The sequence below is a fragment of the Chenopodium quinoa genome, unplaced genomic scaffold (assembly GCF_001683475.1).
Source record: "Chenopodium quinoa cultivar QQ74 unplaced genomic scaffold, ASM168347v1, whole genome shotgun sequence".
Taxonomy (NCBI): Eukaryota; Viridiplantae; Streptophyta; class Magnoliopsida; order Caryophyllales; family Amaranthaceae; genus Chenopodium; species Chenopodium quinoa.
In genome coordinates this window covers 521,417-538,233 of record NW_018743574.1, presented here as the reverse complement: position 1 = coordinate 538,233, position 16,817 = coordinate 521,417, and the positions used below count along the sequence as shown (strand labels likewise).

The 16,817-nt window shown below is 33.8% G+C and overlaps 2 protein-coding genes across 7 annotated transcripts; one reads left to right on the top strand and one right to left on the bottom strand.

Annotated features, from left to right (window-relative positions):
- Positions 1–344: 344 nt before the first annotated feature.
- On the top strand, positions 345–16,363 carry LOC110681823 (ABC transporter I family member 11, chloroplastic-like). 5 transcript variants are annotated; one of them, XM_021857949.1, is made up of 13 exons: positions 347–516; positions 673–730; positions 3,742–3,821; positions 3,991–4,042; positions 4,131–4,264; positions 4,530–4,644; positions 4,744–4,830; positions 5,733–5,781; positions 6,370–6,454; positions 6,534–9,927; positions 13,191–13,366; positions 15,756–15,986; positions 16,091–16,363. In XM_021857949.1, the coding sequence occupies exons 1-10, from the start codon at positions 428–430 to the stop codon at positions 6,610–6,612; spliced, it is 828 nt and encodes a 275-aa protein (XP_021713641.1). In that variant the 5' UTR covers positions 347–427; the 3' UTR covers positions 6,613–9,927; positions 13,191–13,366; positions 15,756–15,986; positions 16,091–16,363. The 5 variants fall into 5 exon arrangements, with proteins under 5 accessions (XP_021713644.1, XP_021713641.1, XP_021713640.1 ...); XM_021857948.1 differs by having other exon boundaries at positions 15,756–15,990; XM_021857951.1 differs by lacking the exon at positions 347–516 and adding an exon at positions 3,328–3,482 and having other exon boundaries at positions 3,747–3,821; positions 15,756–15,990.
- On the bottom strand, positions 8,350–15,742 carry LOC110681822 (protein LAZY 1-like). 2 transcript variants are annotated; one of them, XM_021857946.1, is made up of 5 exons: positions 13,402–15,742; positions 13,255–13,321; positions 12,248–12,993; positions 10,434–10,758; positions 8,350–9,832 (listed from the first exon to the last, which is right to left on the bottom strand). In XM_021857946.1, exons 1-5 carry the CDS (start codon positions 13,405–13,407, stop codon positions 9,789–9,791), a joined length of 1,188 nt encoding a protein of 395 aa, XP_021713638.1. In that variant the 5' UTR covers positions 13,408–15,742; the 3' UTR covers positions 8,350–9,788. The 2 variants fall into 2 exon arrangements, with proteins under 2 accessions (XP_021713638.1, XP_021713639.1); XM_021857947.1 differs by lacking the exon at positions 13,402–15,742 and having other exon boundaries at positions 13,255–13,327.
- Positions 16,364–16,817: the final 454 nt, after the last annotated feature.

The window sequence follows — 16,817 nt, the reverse complement described above, 5'->3', positions numbered from 1 at the left end:
CATCGAAAATCATTGCTCGCGTCAAGCTTGAAGCGGTGGAGTATGAGCTATGCCAAATATGCAAATTAGTTATGATTTTGATTGTAAAAGTTATGATATTTCTCTAAATCTGTGGTTTACAGATCCTTATTATTGTAGATGCCGTATGACTTTTATTTAATGATATTATTCTTCTCGTTCCAAATAAAAAAAAAAGGTAAGATGCGAATCATCCGAACTAATATCAATTCATTGCTAATGCAATGGGCTTGCAATTATTACGAAACGAAGGGAGTCTGACCCAACCACCCAAGTGACCCAACCCGTTATGATTCACTGCTAATGGAATGGGCTTGTCTATTTTCATCCAATTTTGTGTTGGTTAATCATCTTCCCCATTTCTCAAAATCACCATTAATTCACCTTCTTAGGAGTGAGAAAGAGAGATATGGAAGTGAGCATGGCAGCTCACTCCCCTCTCATACATCATTCCAATTTCACGAGTACCCCACTTTATTCACTTCCCACCAACTTCAAGTAAGTCGTCATCTTCTTCCAATCATTCCAATTTTCTCTACTCTATTATTTTTTTATGTTCATCTTATGGAATTATACTACAATTTAATCTGTAATTTCACCCTTTTTTTCTGGGGTTTTAGTGATTTTGACTAGTGTTTAACTTTTCTTTGTCAGATTGAAGTCATGCAAGAATCAGTCTTTGAGAATCTTATGCGACCATTCCTGCTTTGAGGTAATTACATTACAATTTATCATGTGCAAATGCATTTTACTTTATTTTAATTTGATTACACATGATGATTGACTTAGGGTATACTTTGAATTTTTTTTCTGGGTCAAATTATAGAAAAAAATTCAATTGGGTTTGTGGAAAAAACAAAATCAAATTGACTGTTGACTTTCAATTATTTTTCTATGATTTTTGTGATTGTTAATTGATTTTTAGGGTTTAGTCAGCTAATGTCTCGGTTCACACCCACCTATATTGCAAATGTTTGGGAAAAAGGGAATTTGTGGGGAAGAATCAGTGAAGTTTCTCTTTTGTAATTTGGTGGAATTTGGATGGAATAGAAAAGGAAATTATCACAGTTTTGCAACCATGTAAATTTCCATTGATTTTACCTTTTTTTTTGAAAAAAATATTGAAAGACAGTCATATTTTTGCTGATATTTGAAGTAGATTGTTTGAATTTTATGATTTTATTTAGCACTTATTCTAGCAATGAGGGGTGTTTCTTCCTTCTTGGTGAATGGAACACATGCGAGGATTAACAAGTAGGTTGTACATACTAGTATTTAATGTTGCTCTTATTGGTCCTTGATGGTTCAATTTAAGTTGATTGCATTACTATGACACCAATGGTGAGAATCTGTGTAAACTTATGCAAATATTTGTGACCGTGTTTTCCTTTTATTTTATCATTGATTTAGCCATTATGATGTGCATATTACGATGCGCATATTACACAGTCTAAAGTATTGTATAATAATAAAAAGCAGTCCTACTTGACATAAAATTAAAAATGCACATTATCAGGTATTTGGTATAACAAACAGTTGATAAAGAAATGTGGATCCATCTAATTTAGATGTCTTATGGTTGGTTCTAGAACTTCTAGTTACATCTACTTCTGGGAGAAAATTAGGGATTACGGTGTGTTGAGAAAGATGTGCAAAAAAATATATGAGCCAAATCAATGTCATAAAATCAGTTAAACTTTAAACTGTAGTGTACCACGGAAATAGATTACAATAATGGAGTAAATGGGTCAAATAGTATTCTTTAAAATAAACCCTATTTTATTGATCTCGTGAGAAGCAATACTTTATTTTTGGTGTTCCACCCGGTTCACCCTTTGGGTTAATCCGGATTCGGGGATCACTTCTGGATGATTAGGTTCCACCGTTCCAGTCCCCTCCCAATTGTTGTTGTGGAGGATCGAACACAAGTTCTCCCTACCAAGTGTAGTCCCAATCACCACTACACCAACATCCAGTTGGTGAGAAGCAATACTTTATGATTGCACATTCTTAAGCTTTTTATACTGAGGGCTCTCGTTGTTCTCCCCTTAGATAAATTGTTGTTGGCAGCTTTACCACTGTAGTCTGTGGTATCCCTCAGAATAGATCAATAGAGTGGTAGTCCAAACATGGTGCAGTTGATTGATTTAATACTTCCTGATAGACAAGTAAGACAACTTGTAGTTTCATTTAGATAAACTACCCTTATATCTAGAGTTGCCAAACTTGTATAGGATTATCCTGATAATTGCAACTGTGTGGGCTGACCTCACTAATTAACAACCTCATGGCACATTTTACATTGAAGACCCTTGTAGGATAAATGCTTTTTCCGCATTTCCAATAACTGGATTTAGGCTTCTGTTGCATGTGAGTACCATTAGTCTTAGATTTCATAAAAAAAAACTTTCTTTATACTCCCTCCATTTCATAATAATCGCAATACTTTCCTTTTTCATCCGTTTCACCATAATTGCTACACTTCCTTATTTGGTAATGACCCACAACCAATTTATTATTTCTCTCTTCAACCAACCCCACTTAACTTGGTTTTTTTTTTTATTTTTTTTTATTTTATTTTATTTTATTTATTTATTTATTATTATTATTATTATTATTATTATTATTATTATTATTATTATTTTTTTTTTTTTTTTTTTTTTTTTTTTTTCTCGTTCCTACTATCAATTAAATATATATCCTCACTAGTGCGGAGACTGACCAAAGGAGCTGTTCATTTCACTGATTTGGATTCAGTCTTAGGTGACATTTTATTTGCTAGTTCTTCTTTTAAGTCGGTTAGTTGGTCTCATGTAAATCGTGATGGTAATTTGTTGCGCACCAACTCGCTAAGCTAGTACCTTTTGGTTGTGAACAAGTGTGGGAAAACCATTATCCTATTGAGGTTTCCTCGTATGTACTCACGGATTTTGCCTTGATTGATTAATACTAGCATAGCTTTCTTCAAAATATATATATATATATATATATATCCCCACTAACTATACTTTATATCAAAAAATTCTTCTTTTGTTCCCTACCCTATAGTTTTCCTAAAACTTTATGTCAGCCCCACTTTGTGATTATTACGAAACAGAGGGACTAGAATCAATAATGTGATGTATTATAGTAGAATGATATTAGCATATATAGAATCAGTCTATCAGATGGTCAGTTAATTTTGTATATCAAAGAAAATTAGTAATATCAATTATATAAAATGTCTTCCTTGAGTAAGTTTCTTAAGCAGTGTAATAGCTTATCTGGCTCCTATATTTACAAGAACTCTTTGGTCTCTTACAATTACAGTAATAAATTAGTCTTGCTTAACTCGTTGAGTAGCGGCTATCTAAAAGGAAATTCCACTGGATCAATATCCTGAAAAATCCGCCAGCTGAGTATGTTCTAGCCCCTGCTTCTACTACTGATGCTATCATATCTTTTCATCCATATTTCTACATGAGGTGACCTTTCTATTCCCTGATTGCAGATTTATGAAATAACAATTTACAATATTATTAAGTGCTTTTAGGAACATACCTTTTTGTTTTGCTTGTAGATGAAATTAGTTTCTTACTTTCTTTGTTCTCATTGTTATGGGTACAGTCTGCTTCTTAAAACTTTATTGAAGAATCTTGATGAATCCAATGGAAAATTATCTTTACATTTACATATTGTGGACACTGTAACACTCATGTGCCCTTTTTTTTTGGTTCCTGCAAGGTTAGGAAGCTCTGTTATAAGCCACCTGGCACTCAGCTCAATATTCTGAATGACGTAAGCTTTTGTCTTCCACAAAAAAGGTATGCTTCATTTGGTATTTTTCTGAATACAATTACTCCAATTTCTGTATTTAGTAGCTTGAAAAATCTTTGTTATGGATTGGAGCCTGCTTTCTTCTTTCTTTGTCTCTTTACTTTCTGGTGTATATTTAAAAATTGACAAGCTGACCTCATATTATGATTTCCTCAGTTTTGGCTTAATCTTTGGACGGAGTGGGAGTGGGAAAACAACATTACTGCAGGTTTTAATAATTTTATTGGCAGTACCATCATCTTATCTTCCTGTGGTTTATGTTAGTCTGTTAATTTTTAACTTCTTTTTGTTCGCAGCTACTTGCTGGATTAAACAAACCAACATCAGGTTCCATCATTCTACAAAGATATGCAGAGGATGGATCTCCAAATCAGCCTCCTGAGTCAATACCACCGCAACGAGTTGGTATAGTTTTCCAGTTTCCTGAAAGGTGTGCAGTGTTGCTGGATTAGGGGCTGCATTTCATCTAATGTGGTTGGTCAATGGGATTCTTAATCTTGCTTCTAGAAAGTAGCTTTTAATGCATATGAGAAGTAGGATGTGTGTAATGGTATGGTCTTTACACACACACACACACACACACACCCCTAAGTGAACCAATGATCGATATATCCCTAGTTATTTTTTAATTTATGTATTTTTTTTTTAGATTATCACTGGCCTGAAGTCCCTCTTGGTGTTTGTGATTGTGTCAGATACTTTCTGGCCGATACGCTGTTGGAGGAGGTAACATTCGCTTGGCCTAAGCAAAAGGGAGGTCTTCAAATAAGGGAACACCTTGCTTCGAATCTTGCACGAGCTCTAAATTGGGTATTGTTTATCTCTTTGAAAATTATATTATTTTAATGAGGGATCTTTGATTAAATCTACTATTTGTGTTATTTTGACTTGCATTTATCTAATTGTTAGGTTGGTTTGGATGGTGTGCCCTTCGATAAAGATCCCCAATCCCTTAGTGGCGGATACAAGCGACGTCTTGCTCTTGCCATTCAATTAGTAAGAGCTTTTATTGTGTGCATCCATCTTGGTATTTACTCCCTCCATTTCATAACGTAACTCACCTACATTTTTTGCGTTTGAACTTTGATATGTATACATATATATTTTTAAATAATTATATTGGTTAGAACTTTTCAAAGCTACAACATTTGAATTGTAAAATACTTATGATACTTCCTCTGTTCTTTAATGATTGCACCAATTCGGTTTTACACTATTCACACAAAACCATGTGACTATCTATTGTGATTTTTACGTTAGGAATACATTCATAATATCAACTTTTTAAAATTTGTAGTTGTAGATAGTTGAAGATATTAATGGTTAAAATAATGCGTTGGGAACTATGAAACTCCAATTATTGCAATAACTCAACACAGATGAAATTCAAGGCTTTATGTATTTTATCAATATATATTGAGAAAATATAACAATGAAATTCAATCCTTGGATGGTGTTGGTGCCCAATATTATGAAATGGAGGTAATATAAATACCATTTCCATTCCTTTTTGATAGTTATGCTTTCAATTAACACCCGTTTGGCCGTTCCCTATTGTTTGTTACACTTCACCTTATTCCTATTTTTTATTGTCCGACCTGCAACACTTAATATATATATATATTTTTTTCTTTTCCTTACCTTAAGCCCTTATACAACTGTGTATATTCTTTCTTTTCCTTGTATAAACCCCACTGAAAAAACTCTTTTTCCTGCTAACACGCGGACATGGCCAACTACTCACACCCTCTCCATTCTTTTAAATATGTGTATCTACAGCAACTCCAACTTTCAAAAAAGAATGGAGGTACTCGAGTTAGTAGTAGTTTAACTAAGACATCAATAATTTGGTTGCAGTGATCCAGAGTGTTTGTTAACTTTTCTCAAATTTGTTTCAGATTCAAGTTCCAGAGCTGTTGATACTAGATGAGCCCCTAGCTGGTCTTGGTATGAAGATGCAATAATTTTTTTTTTCTATTTATAATTTACTAGTATTACCACCTGCGTGCCTAACTCATTAACATTTTTTTATTTCAGTTTCTCCCTTAAATAGTTGACCACTTCTAAAGATAGTATGATAAGTTAAAACTATCTACATTATTCCTAATGAAAAATCCATAGACCTTAAGTCCCCAACTAAGAACTCCATTAAAGACTACACTGATGTGTGCTAATGTTTAATTTTTAGGTTACATGTGGTATTTCAATTCAGATCCCAAAAAATGACCCCCAACCAATTTAGGGATGGAGTGCCTAGTACTTTTTTTTAGTAACTTATGTCTCAGTGTCATGCTAAGGATGAATACGGGTACATACACATAAGTGACATACCATACTGTCTTTAGGTGAAGGTTGAAAATTATGCTGGATTGCTTTTGCCTGTTGTTTTGTACAAGACACATATTAGTATTTTGGAAAAATGCATGAATATGGCTGATAGAATTTGACCACTGTAATCTTCCTACCATTTTAATTTATGAAGGCATCTTTTTGTTGGTCTGACTTAAATATCTATCAATTAATTGATTGAGGTAGATTGGAAAGCACGGGCAGATGTGGCTAAACTACTGAAGATTCTGAAGAAGGAGTTGACTCTACTTGTTGTCAGCCATGATCTTAAGTAAGCTTTCCTTAATTTTTTCCCCTCTTTCCTATGCTGTGGATGTATCAATGGTGATATTGTGTATTCTGAATTACAGAGAGCTAGCGCCCCTTGTTGATCGATCATGGAGGATGGAAGGTGGTGGTGTTCTGAAAGAGGAGCTGCCACCATTATGAAATTAATTCTAAACATTGTTGCTCTGATTTAGATCTGATGCCAGCATTTTTATGTCTTAGACTTGGTAGTAAGCAATACATAAGTAAATGACTATACTGTTTGAGAAATGGTCTATGAATTGTCTTAAAAGATTTATGAAATGAATATCAGCAGTTGGAACTTACCAATTTGTTTCGCAAACCCCTAGATCCTTTTGTAGGTGTCAACCTTTTGCACTTAGAAGTGTGGTGGTTGTATATATGAGCCTTTGATGGTGCTTTACTTGATCAGTGGGTTTGGTTAAATGAAACAAAGCATAACTTAATATGTGGTGACACGGTGCGTAGGTAGTATTGAAATTTGATAATTTTTCCATCATCATTGATCTTGTTTAATGACCATGTTTTTGATAGTAGACGCCATTTTATGAAGTGACACGGCATTTAATAGTCAGTGTCAAACTGTCACATGCTTAGTTTGGCAAGCGATGCTTGGCTGTCAGCTTATAGATATGGTCGAACAGCCAAGCAGCTTGCGTAACTTTTTGCCAGGTTTTTAGCCATCATGTCTTGCATGTTAGCAGCTTACAGCCAAAAGCTGAATTTATCAAACTTCTTTTTTGACCAACTATTGTGTTAACAAGTGACCATAACAGCTTATATGGATAGATACTCTGAATTTGTCAAACAGTAAACCAACCAACAGCCTAATTAATCAGAGCTACAATATGTATTTGGCAAGGAACATTTTCCATGAAATATAGGCTGCTCCATAAGATTCCCAACATCCTTGGTACACTTAGCAGCTTAGTATTGTTGCACAAGATGATTTAAGGTTGCTGATATATATATCCCAAAAGCTAATCAACTTTGTCTTTTTGCACATAGGGGTGGATCAAGTGTATAGGATTGTGTACCTTGTACATCCCCAGAAAAAGGAATCATTTATGCTGTCATGCTACCTCACTTGACTGAAAGACTAATCTATCTTGCATTTCTGCAAGTGTGGCTTTAAATTACAGTGAACTGGATGGCTTTGTTGTAAGGAAATACAGGCAATGTTGTTGATCAAATGTTTAGTTGGTTATTTTATGTGTCTTAGTATTATCGCAAACAGGAAAGATCTGTATTGAAGGATGAGGAAGTCAAACACTCAAGCCAAGAATCTAAAGATAAGTTTTTCTCTATATTCCCTCTTGATGTACATAAATGTCCATGAATATTTTGAGTATATGTGTATGAAATTAACTGATAATATATGATCACGAAGAATTGCTTCATAATGTAATTGAATGGTTAAATATGTCTTGAATACAATATCTTATGTTAGTTGCATGAATACATGTATATTATCAGTAATGTACATGTCCATTATTGTGTTGCACTTTGAAACACACTAGTGTTAGTTATAACTGTGATATGTTGCGGAATGCACTCAGCAGAGAGAAGTGTCTGATAAAAAAATAAATAAATAAATAAATGCTGCATTGTGAATTGATTGATTGTTAAATTTTATGGTTGTTGGTCATATACTTTCTTAGTGATTTTCCCTTCAATATCTTTTGGTTACATAGTTATGGCTAAAAATAAAAGATTAACCTAACCTTGTTTGTGCTAGACACTTGACCTATGTGGTGGGTTTGCTTGCACGATAAAGAGTAATTCGCCAAAGCTTGTTTTCTCATATTTGCTTCTTCAGGAAAGCATATTTTATGCGTTCCTAGTAACCATTAATATCTCTGCATCAATATCCCTGTATTTTTTTTTTTGGGGAATTAATATTGCGTACTTAAAATTTTCGTTACTAGTTCAATATTTTAACAAAATTAGTTTACGAGAAGATTATTTAAGATTTTCTGTAAAATCTGGCCTTTATTGTAGATAATAATTTGGATTACATTGGCTGATTAGAGTTAGCTAACTGCAGTGAAATATTTTACATTATGCTACAGCCTATGGGAGGTAGGTTTTCTATTCTAGGATTGTGGTTTTCCTCTTGGAATTGTTCGATGGTCTTTCTGTTGATTCAGTTATGAATGTAAGTTTGAGTCTACTCCCTGGCCTTTGCCTCATAAAGAAGAGAGGGCGGCGGTGGGGAGTAAAGGATGTCCTGTGAGAAATTATGGACGTTAGGTTCTCCTTGACTATCTCTTGGTTAGACTGGCGCTAAGTTTCCATAGTTGTTTTAGGATAGAAGTGGGTGGCTGATCCAGGTGATTACACAATAAGTAAGATGTATTTTTTGTAATGAAGATAGACAGGAGGGGAGAGAAAGTATGTGCCAAGTATGAATAAAGTAAATGGGAAAGACTTAAAAGTTACTAGAAAAGGAAGTGTTGTAACATTTTTGTAACATCCCAAACTAGCAAGTAATGCAAATGTTGTGAAACCGAAATAGTATGAATTGGATGATGTTACCATGTATCATTTACTCATGTGACTATATTTCTATATATAATTCAATAGGCTTACAGTGAGTTTGGGAACTTGGTTAGGGATGAAATCTATTGAAAAGTAAGATTATGAAAATATGTAGCTAAGCAAAACTATTATAATTACTTGTTTCAGTGTTTCATTTGTGTAGTTGTTTAATGGGTGAAAGTGAAAGCACAAAACTATTGAGAACCAAAAAAAAAAAAAAAATCTAGCTTGCTGTTTAGTTTGATGAGGAAAACTGTTGAAATTAAAAAGAGTAATTTACATTTTTACATTTTTTCCATTAAATTGAAAATGAAACTATGAAAATCTAATCGACCCAGTTTTCAACATATTGCCATAATATAGCTTTTCTAATGTTTTTTCCTCATTAATTAAACATGGTAAAATTGAGAAATCCATACATTTTCATGCTTTTACCAAGTTTTCCTCTTTAATGTGAAGTTACCAAACACACTGTCAAAAACTCAAAATCAAATATGTAATGAAATTGGAAAAGTTTTAAACAAACTTGGTTATAAAGGAATATAATAGCAGCACACCTGATTGTTACGGAGTACATTACTTAATGTTCATTGGAAATGGCATAGAAAAGAATAGAAAGATTTATTACAATGATCACTAGCACAAGCTTTATATAAATAGAAGAGCAGCTTCTTGCAAATAACCATATACTGCATGAGCTCATGTACTTCTAACCATGCATAGCATTACTCAACACTCTATGCATACTAGATATAATATAATTATTTAAACAACTTCTAATCCTGAACTTCCTCGTTCTGCTGCAGTTCCAACACAAAATCTGCATTCAAGAATTGGAAATCATTATATGAGCTTATTGGCTGTCATTACGACTTCATATTTATTACTGAGCAATTGAGGAGAGCAAAAAGAATGGTATGATAATTAATTATCTACTTGCATGCAAAAGTCATATGGATGTTTGTTTTCTGGGCCCTAGACATTGTCATTATATTTGATTGGGCTCGTGAGACAATAGGTTGCATTCAGACCTCAGCCTCAATTCTCTTTCATACTATTTCAAGGATCTAAAACAGAAGTTAGGTTGGATTATAGATAATTGACTTTTTTCTAATGTTGGCATGATTCTTCATGATTATCTTCTTGACCTTGTAAAAGTAGTCTAATCTGTCATCATTATAGTACTAAATTTTGAGGTCCTTATAGTAGCCACGTGGTGGCACCCCCTCATCTCCCAAGGGGAAGCTCCTGGATCAATTCTCATCGAAAATGGGGGAAGAGGGGTTATGTGAATCTAGGCATTCATTTTGGTTTATGAGAGAGGACAACCTTAGGAGTTTGTTACTTAAAAATAATTATAATACTAAATTAATTACACTATTAAATGTGATTTATACCAATGATGATGCATGTGCACTTACACTCTTCATCTGTGTTGATCCAATGCTCCTTGTCTGCGTCACCAGATTCACCATTAGTGTATCTTTGTGGAAGATCCAAATATTTCCCGGTGATTGCATCACGTGGTAGTTTCATATCGGTCTTGGAGCAATGTCTTTTTCCTCTCTTGAGTGTACCCCAGCACCTAATTTTACTCCTTTCACTGCCAAGTTCTGAATCTACCCTTATATTACTGGAGTTGGGAGTCTTGTGCTTGTACTTGTACTTGCTGACCTTGGGGTCTTTCACAGCATATGCAGCCTTGCTGTTTTCAGGGTGAACTTTTTTGTGGAAAAGCTGGTTGATCTGTGGATGATAGATTGTATCATGTAGGTTATTCTTAATTCCATGTTATGCTGAGAAAGACAATTTTAAGTTCCAAAGGCTATTGGGAATATATTTCCCATGATTACAAATATACCTTTAAAAGGATAGTTTGCTAGATAGCATCCTTAAGTTGGGCTCCTTCTTTCAATGACACCCCTAGGACCCTAACAGGATAACTGGATAATATTCCCAGATACACCCTGACTTGCTCTTTCATCTTTTTAATTGCATTAATTACCTTTTTTCTTTCTTTCTTTGAAGCGTTAAATTAAGATAATTTACTGTTAATTAACCCAATTTTGGTGTTGTTTAGAGTTCAAAATAATATTTTAGAAAACCCAATTCCATTATGGTTGGCTAAATTTAGATAAACTACCTCAATGCGATGATATATGAACAAAAGTTGTTCACAATGCAGAGAGAAGAAACTTTAGTGTGTTCTTGATGTTTTTTTACATAGAGGTGTCATTGAAAATAAGACTCTAGTTGAGGGTCTTAGGATTATCATGAAAATGCACCACCTAAAGTTGGGATATTATAGAGTTTATCAGAATAAGATGGTCTAAGTTTTGAAGTACACAACACCATTTCATTTTCTTTTATTATTGTTGGTTGCTAACATAAAATGCAGTGAACTAGTAAGACATAAATTTAGTATACAACTAGTTTAGGTCCTGTGTCATGCACGGTAACTTTTAAAAATTAATATCAACTTTTTATTATAATTGGTTATTTTACAAAAGTTAAAAATTCTTTTAAAAAATAAAATAAAATATATATGCACACTACTTTGATGTGAATTCTGATCAATAAATAAACAACTATTAGGGAAAATAAATGAATACTTTCTTAAAGTAAATCAAAGTAAGTCGCAAATTATGTTAATACTTTTTATTATAGTCATAATTTTTTTGTGTGGAAAGGTATATCAAATCTTATTTATTTCAAGTAATTATCTTTGTTACTAACATATATAAAAAAAAAAAATTGTATAAGATTATTTTATTATTTTATACCATAACTGATTTTTTTCAAAAAAAAATATAAATTACTAAGGACACACCAGAAGATGAAACGTGCCATTGCTGGTGTCTTTTAGTATATAGTTATTGATATGGTTGAAAGAGATCCATAAGCCTGAAATTAGAGTCGATTTAGCTAATCTACTAATAATTAGAAGACTAGACTTGGTTTTGGCATAGTAAACCACTTAGTTGGCTGCATGATGGTCTTTGATTTTGTGCAAGCTTTGATTCCTGGTTGTAAAGGTAGTCTATCTCTTTATGTCCATAATTTGAAGAAATTGTGTTACACGGTTCATAAAATAGTATCAGCAAGCAGTATTCAAGAAATCATACCCTTTGAGTTATATCTTAGGCTTCTATTAGCACTATGTGTAATTAATATTTCAGGATAGTATAACAGCTCCTTTGGTTAGGGAGGAGGGATAGAGTGTTGGAAGACTTACCTTGTTGAGTTTTCTTGTAGTCGGAAATGATTCAGCTGCATGGCCACTAAAAAAATTGGAGATTTTATGAGAAATTTGAGCTGTGTGTAGTATCTTGTTAATCAGATTATCTGACGACTTTATTCCTTTTGCTGCTTGTTTCTGGGATTTGTCAGCCTCTTTGATGGAGCTCCTGGCCATTATTGTGTTCTTTGTAAATAGCTCAAAGAGGGATGCCTTATCTTTCTTTTCCTTTGGTTTACTTTCCAGAAGTTCGTTGGATGATCCAAAAAGATATCCTTGCAGGGGATACATTTTGACAGAGTTGTGATCATTTTCATCTTCCTTTACCTCTGCACTGAGGGTTATAGTGCTTGCTTCACTGTTTTTCCTTGATAAATCAGTGTTTCCTTCCTTTTCAGCTTCAACCTTAAGAAATTTTTCCAACTCTTCATTGATAAGCTTCAAGTCATATCTCATTTCTGCCATTCCACTTTCATTTGCAACCTGATGAGGCAAATCAAATGTTGGCGTTGGGGCCTCTGATATCGACTCTACACTTAGAGTTCCAATTGTTAGGAAGCCTGGGAATATATCTGGGGATTGATTTTCACTGAATTCTTCTGTGTTCTCATCATTGATCTCCTTAAGGTGGTGTTGGCATTGTTGTCTTGATTGCCACCTCTGTATGGAGTCATTACTTGGTGTTTTGTATTCTCCGTGATTGTTGGCTGATGGCTTTAGCAACAAGCAAGTGCAAGTGCTCCCTGAAACCAGAGAAAATTGAAATTAGGAAGTTGTGTAGGCCCCAGATAGTTGCAGTGCTAATTATATTTGGAAACAATCTCCTATGGATTTCAAATGTATTTGCTGGAGGAATGTTTGACATTTAACATTTAATTGCAGGTTTAACTTTGTACACTGACAAGGTGATAACAGATGCACTGTATTTTTTTTTCTACAGCGGCAAATCATAAAGCCAGAGATATATTAGGTGCGATATTTAAAAGAACTGTGAGTGGTCATACCAACAACCAAAGTTTGCAATGAACTTGTGGCATCTTTTTGGAACTTCCGGTGCATCCAGCTGAGTAACTGCATGGAATAATTACATAAACTCAGAATTAGATTGAATAAAAGGTATTTGTATGTTGTGCAAGGAGGAGTTTACATACCTTCATTGTGATATCCTTCAGCCCTTTTCTTAAATTTGACTCTGCTTTCCAAATTTGATGATTTGGGTGATAATATATAAGAAGTTGTGGCCACACTGGACATCCTTTTATGATTTAATGATTGTAGTAAAATCCTCTAGAAGACTGCAACGAAAAAATAGACAGAAGAAACACTTAGAAAAGTACAAATTGAGGTTGGATTATCTTGTCATGGTCAACATTTGTGGAGTAGGTTCTGGCTTACTCTACTAACTCTTTAAGATGCTATGTTCATCATTTATTACTTTTCTAAATTCTGTTGATTGTCCCGTCTTGCTATGGTTTTGCTGATGACATATGTTACAAATAGGTTACATTGCTCTTTAATGATCAGCCACACTGAGTTACGTGGTGTGCTTCAGACCTCATCTCTTTTAAGAGCTTTGTGGAAATTTAGGATAGCAGTATGTCTGCAGTCATGTAAAGTTTTTTTTTTTTATTTTTCTTTTCTTCTCTTGGTTCACAAAATTACTATCACATGCTCTTGTATCACTAAAATAATGGAAATCGTCTGACTTGGCACATCAATTGGCAAGTATTTGTATGAGCCTTTTATATGGGATTGGGAATGTTTTTTTTTAACCCTTTGGTTCAAGATTGTCTTATAAGAGTCCTCCCTATCTCTATTCTTGGATTTATTTATTTTAAAAAAAATAAATCATTTATATAGTTGCTTCAGATTAACGTTGAGATCAGCCTTATGGTTGCATGTAGAAGGTGCCAACTGTCATTCAAATCGGGTTTTTCTTTGGGTCAATTCGATTCCGGACATATTCGGGTGATGAGTCATTTGATTTATTTAGGTTGATTTAATTTGATTTGGGTCTATTGTCAAAGAGCCTATTGTGACAAATCATTCAATATTAGATTATTAGTCATTTTAAATTTGGATAAGATTAATTATAGTTCATCTGTAAATCGGCTCATCTAAATAGGGCATAAACTGTATGAGTTGGTTTTGTGAGGTCTAGTTATATGGTTGGCTTTGGTCCTTGCATGTATGCGTTTTACAAGAACTACTGGGAGAGACATGGTTGTGGCATGCGCATTATATACATTATCATGTGTATTGTACTTTTGTATAAGAAGCATGCTGCATATCACACTTTCATTTGCTTATGTGAACACCTTTGCTATTTATTCGTCTCGTTTGCTTACGGAAACTCTAGACTTCTAGAGGTCAATATGCTACATTTTAAACTTGTTTATTTTTTTTTAGCTTGTCTTAGAGATGTCATACAAGTGCTTAAATCCTCTTCTGGCATTTCTGCCCTTGATTTCAGAATAATTTGCATTTTCACCTTTAGGATCTACCTAAATAGCTGTTAGATGAAGGTTTTTTTTTAGGGATCTGTTAGATGAAGGTAAGCTAATATCTTTTCATGTTATAGTCATCTCTGCATTGAGATCTAATTAGGCTCCTTTGAACATCTGATGGCCATTACATTATTAACATATGTCTTTTCATGTTATAGTATCTTTGCATTTTTATCTACTATCTTAGATATCTCTGAACATACGATGGCTGTTACATGTACAGTAAGCTTTTGTAGCTTTGCTAACCTTGATAATCGTGCACTAAGAAATGATATAATTTTTCCTTAAGATCTTAATTCGGTTTGCCATCACAATTGATAGGCAACTGCAGATGGATTAGCTATTTGTCATTTTTTGCTTAACATATTTAGGAAGGTTGGATGCTTGGATTTAATGTGTTGAATTTTTCCACATTAGGAAGGATACTACTGATTAACGACTTGTTATGAATTTAATGTGTTTAATCACACGTGTATTCTCCACTTATGGTCTGTATTATCATTTCATGAAGTTACCTTTACCTTGATCTGTCTTTTGCAATTGTAACGAAGCTCTTTGGATTCATATAGTTCTCCATTCTCTGCCTAGTTACCTCCTTGCCGGTCTAGTGTTTATCTGTGTTCTTCCCTTCAATAATTGTGAAATAGTTTTGTGATCTGGATGGTTATTACCTGACTACTAGCTGTTTGCCACTTGCATGTAAGATGAAGAAACTTATAAAAGCTAAGGAACAAAGTTTGTGCTTTCCGCTTTTATTTGAGTAATACTTGGTACTATATATGAACTATCATGTGGGGTTAATGTGTAAGCTGGATGAACTTTGCAGATACGAGTGCGGTAACTGTGCATTAAAGGGTTGATTTTTGTTTGATCTTAGTTGGAGTGATGTATAACAATGGAAATGGAGATAACACTTGATTTATGATTTTGGTTTAGGTTTCAGATTAGAGTTTGTGTATTTACTGTATTAATGGAAACAGTACTGTCTACTTTTGCAGGATAACATTGCAGCTCCAATTTGTTGCAGTTTTGCTGCTGCACAAAATTTTAACAGCAACCTTCTTTCAGTCCTCCCTGAAAATGCCCAACCTACTTAAGGGAACTCAACAAAATTTATCGAAAACTAAGAAGAGGTCGCTTTCAAGTTGTAAAGGTTCATTTGTTTCTAAAGCTCCAAAATGGTTATCAACTCTGGTTTGCCATTTTTTCTAATGCTTCCCTGGAATTAAGTGAGTGAGTAATTCAGTGTTCATCTGTGTTTTTCCCCCTTTCAGTTTGATTATACTTTGGCTCTAAACATTTGGACTGACACTGACTTAATACGGATGAACAGGGGCTGATCGGAGGTAGTTCCATGTATGTGTTTGCTATTAGTACGCGTGCTACCAAAGCCTCCAATTGAACCTTTAAAAGGTTTGGCTAAATATTTGAGGATTGGATAGATGTTTATTATCAACCTCTTCTTTTTAAGATATTGTCTACCCCTTTTTTTTAATAAGATTTTGTCAACCTCATATACTTGTGTTCGTTGAAAGAGAAATATGGGGTCAATCGGTCAATCACCTCTATCTTGAAATGCCCAGGAAGAATTTTTATGACTAGAAAATTATAATTTATCCTAAACATGGTAAAACAAATAATTGATTTTGTTTGGGATAATATGTGGATGATATTAATGATAATATGTGTCTAAGGCGATAAAAAGCCCAACTATTGAGAGATTGTGAGAGTTCATACCATTTCTTTGCTCTTACCTTACCAGCTTAAAAATTATTATAGAAGAACTATTTTTCCTTTGATTTTGAAATATATTGACCCTGGATCATCATCCTATTATATGGTGAGGAAAAACTACCATAAACACCTTGGAACATGAAAGCTTTACCATTGAGTTTAAGTTGATGATTGATAGTTTGATACTAATGGACTAATTGGAAATAACTTCTCACTTTGTTCTGTTTTGAAGACTATATACTATCTCCGTTAACTTTCAGTTGTGACTTTAGAATATTTTATACCTCACAAATAATAACCCAAAGTTGTAACTGACTGTTAAAGTT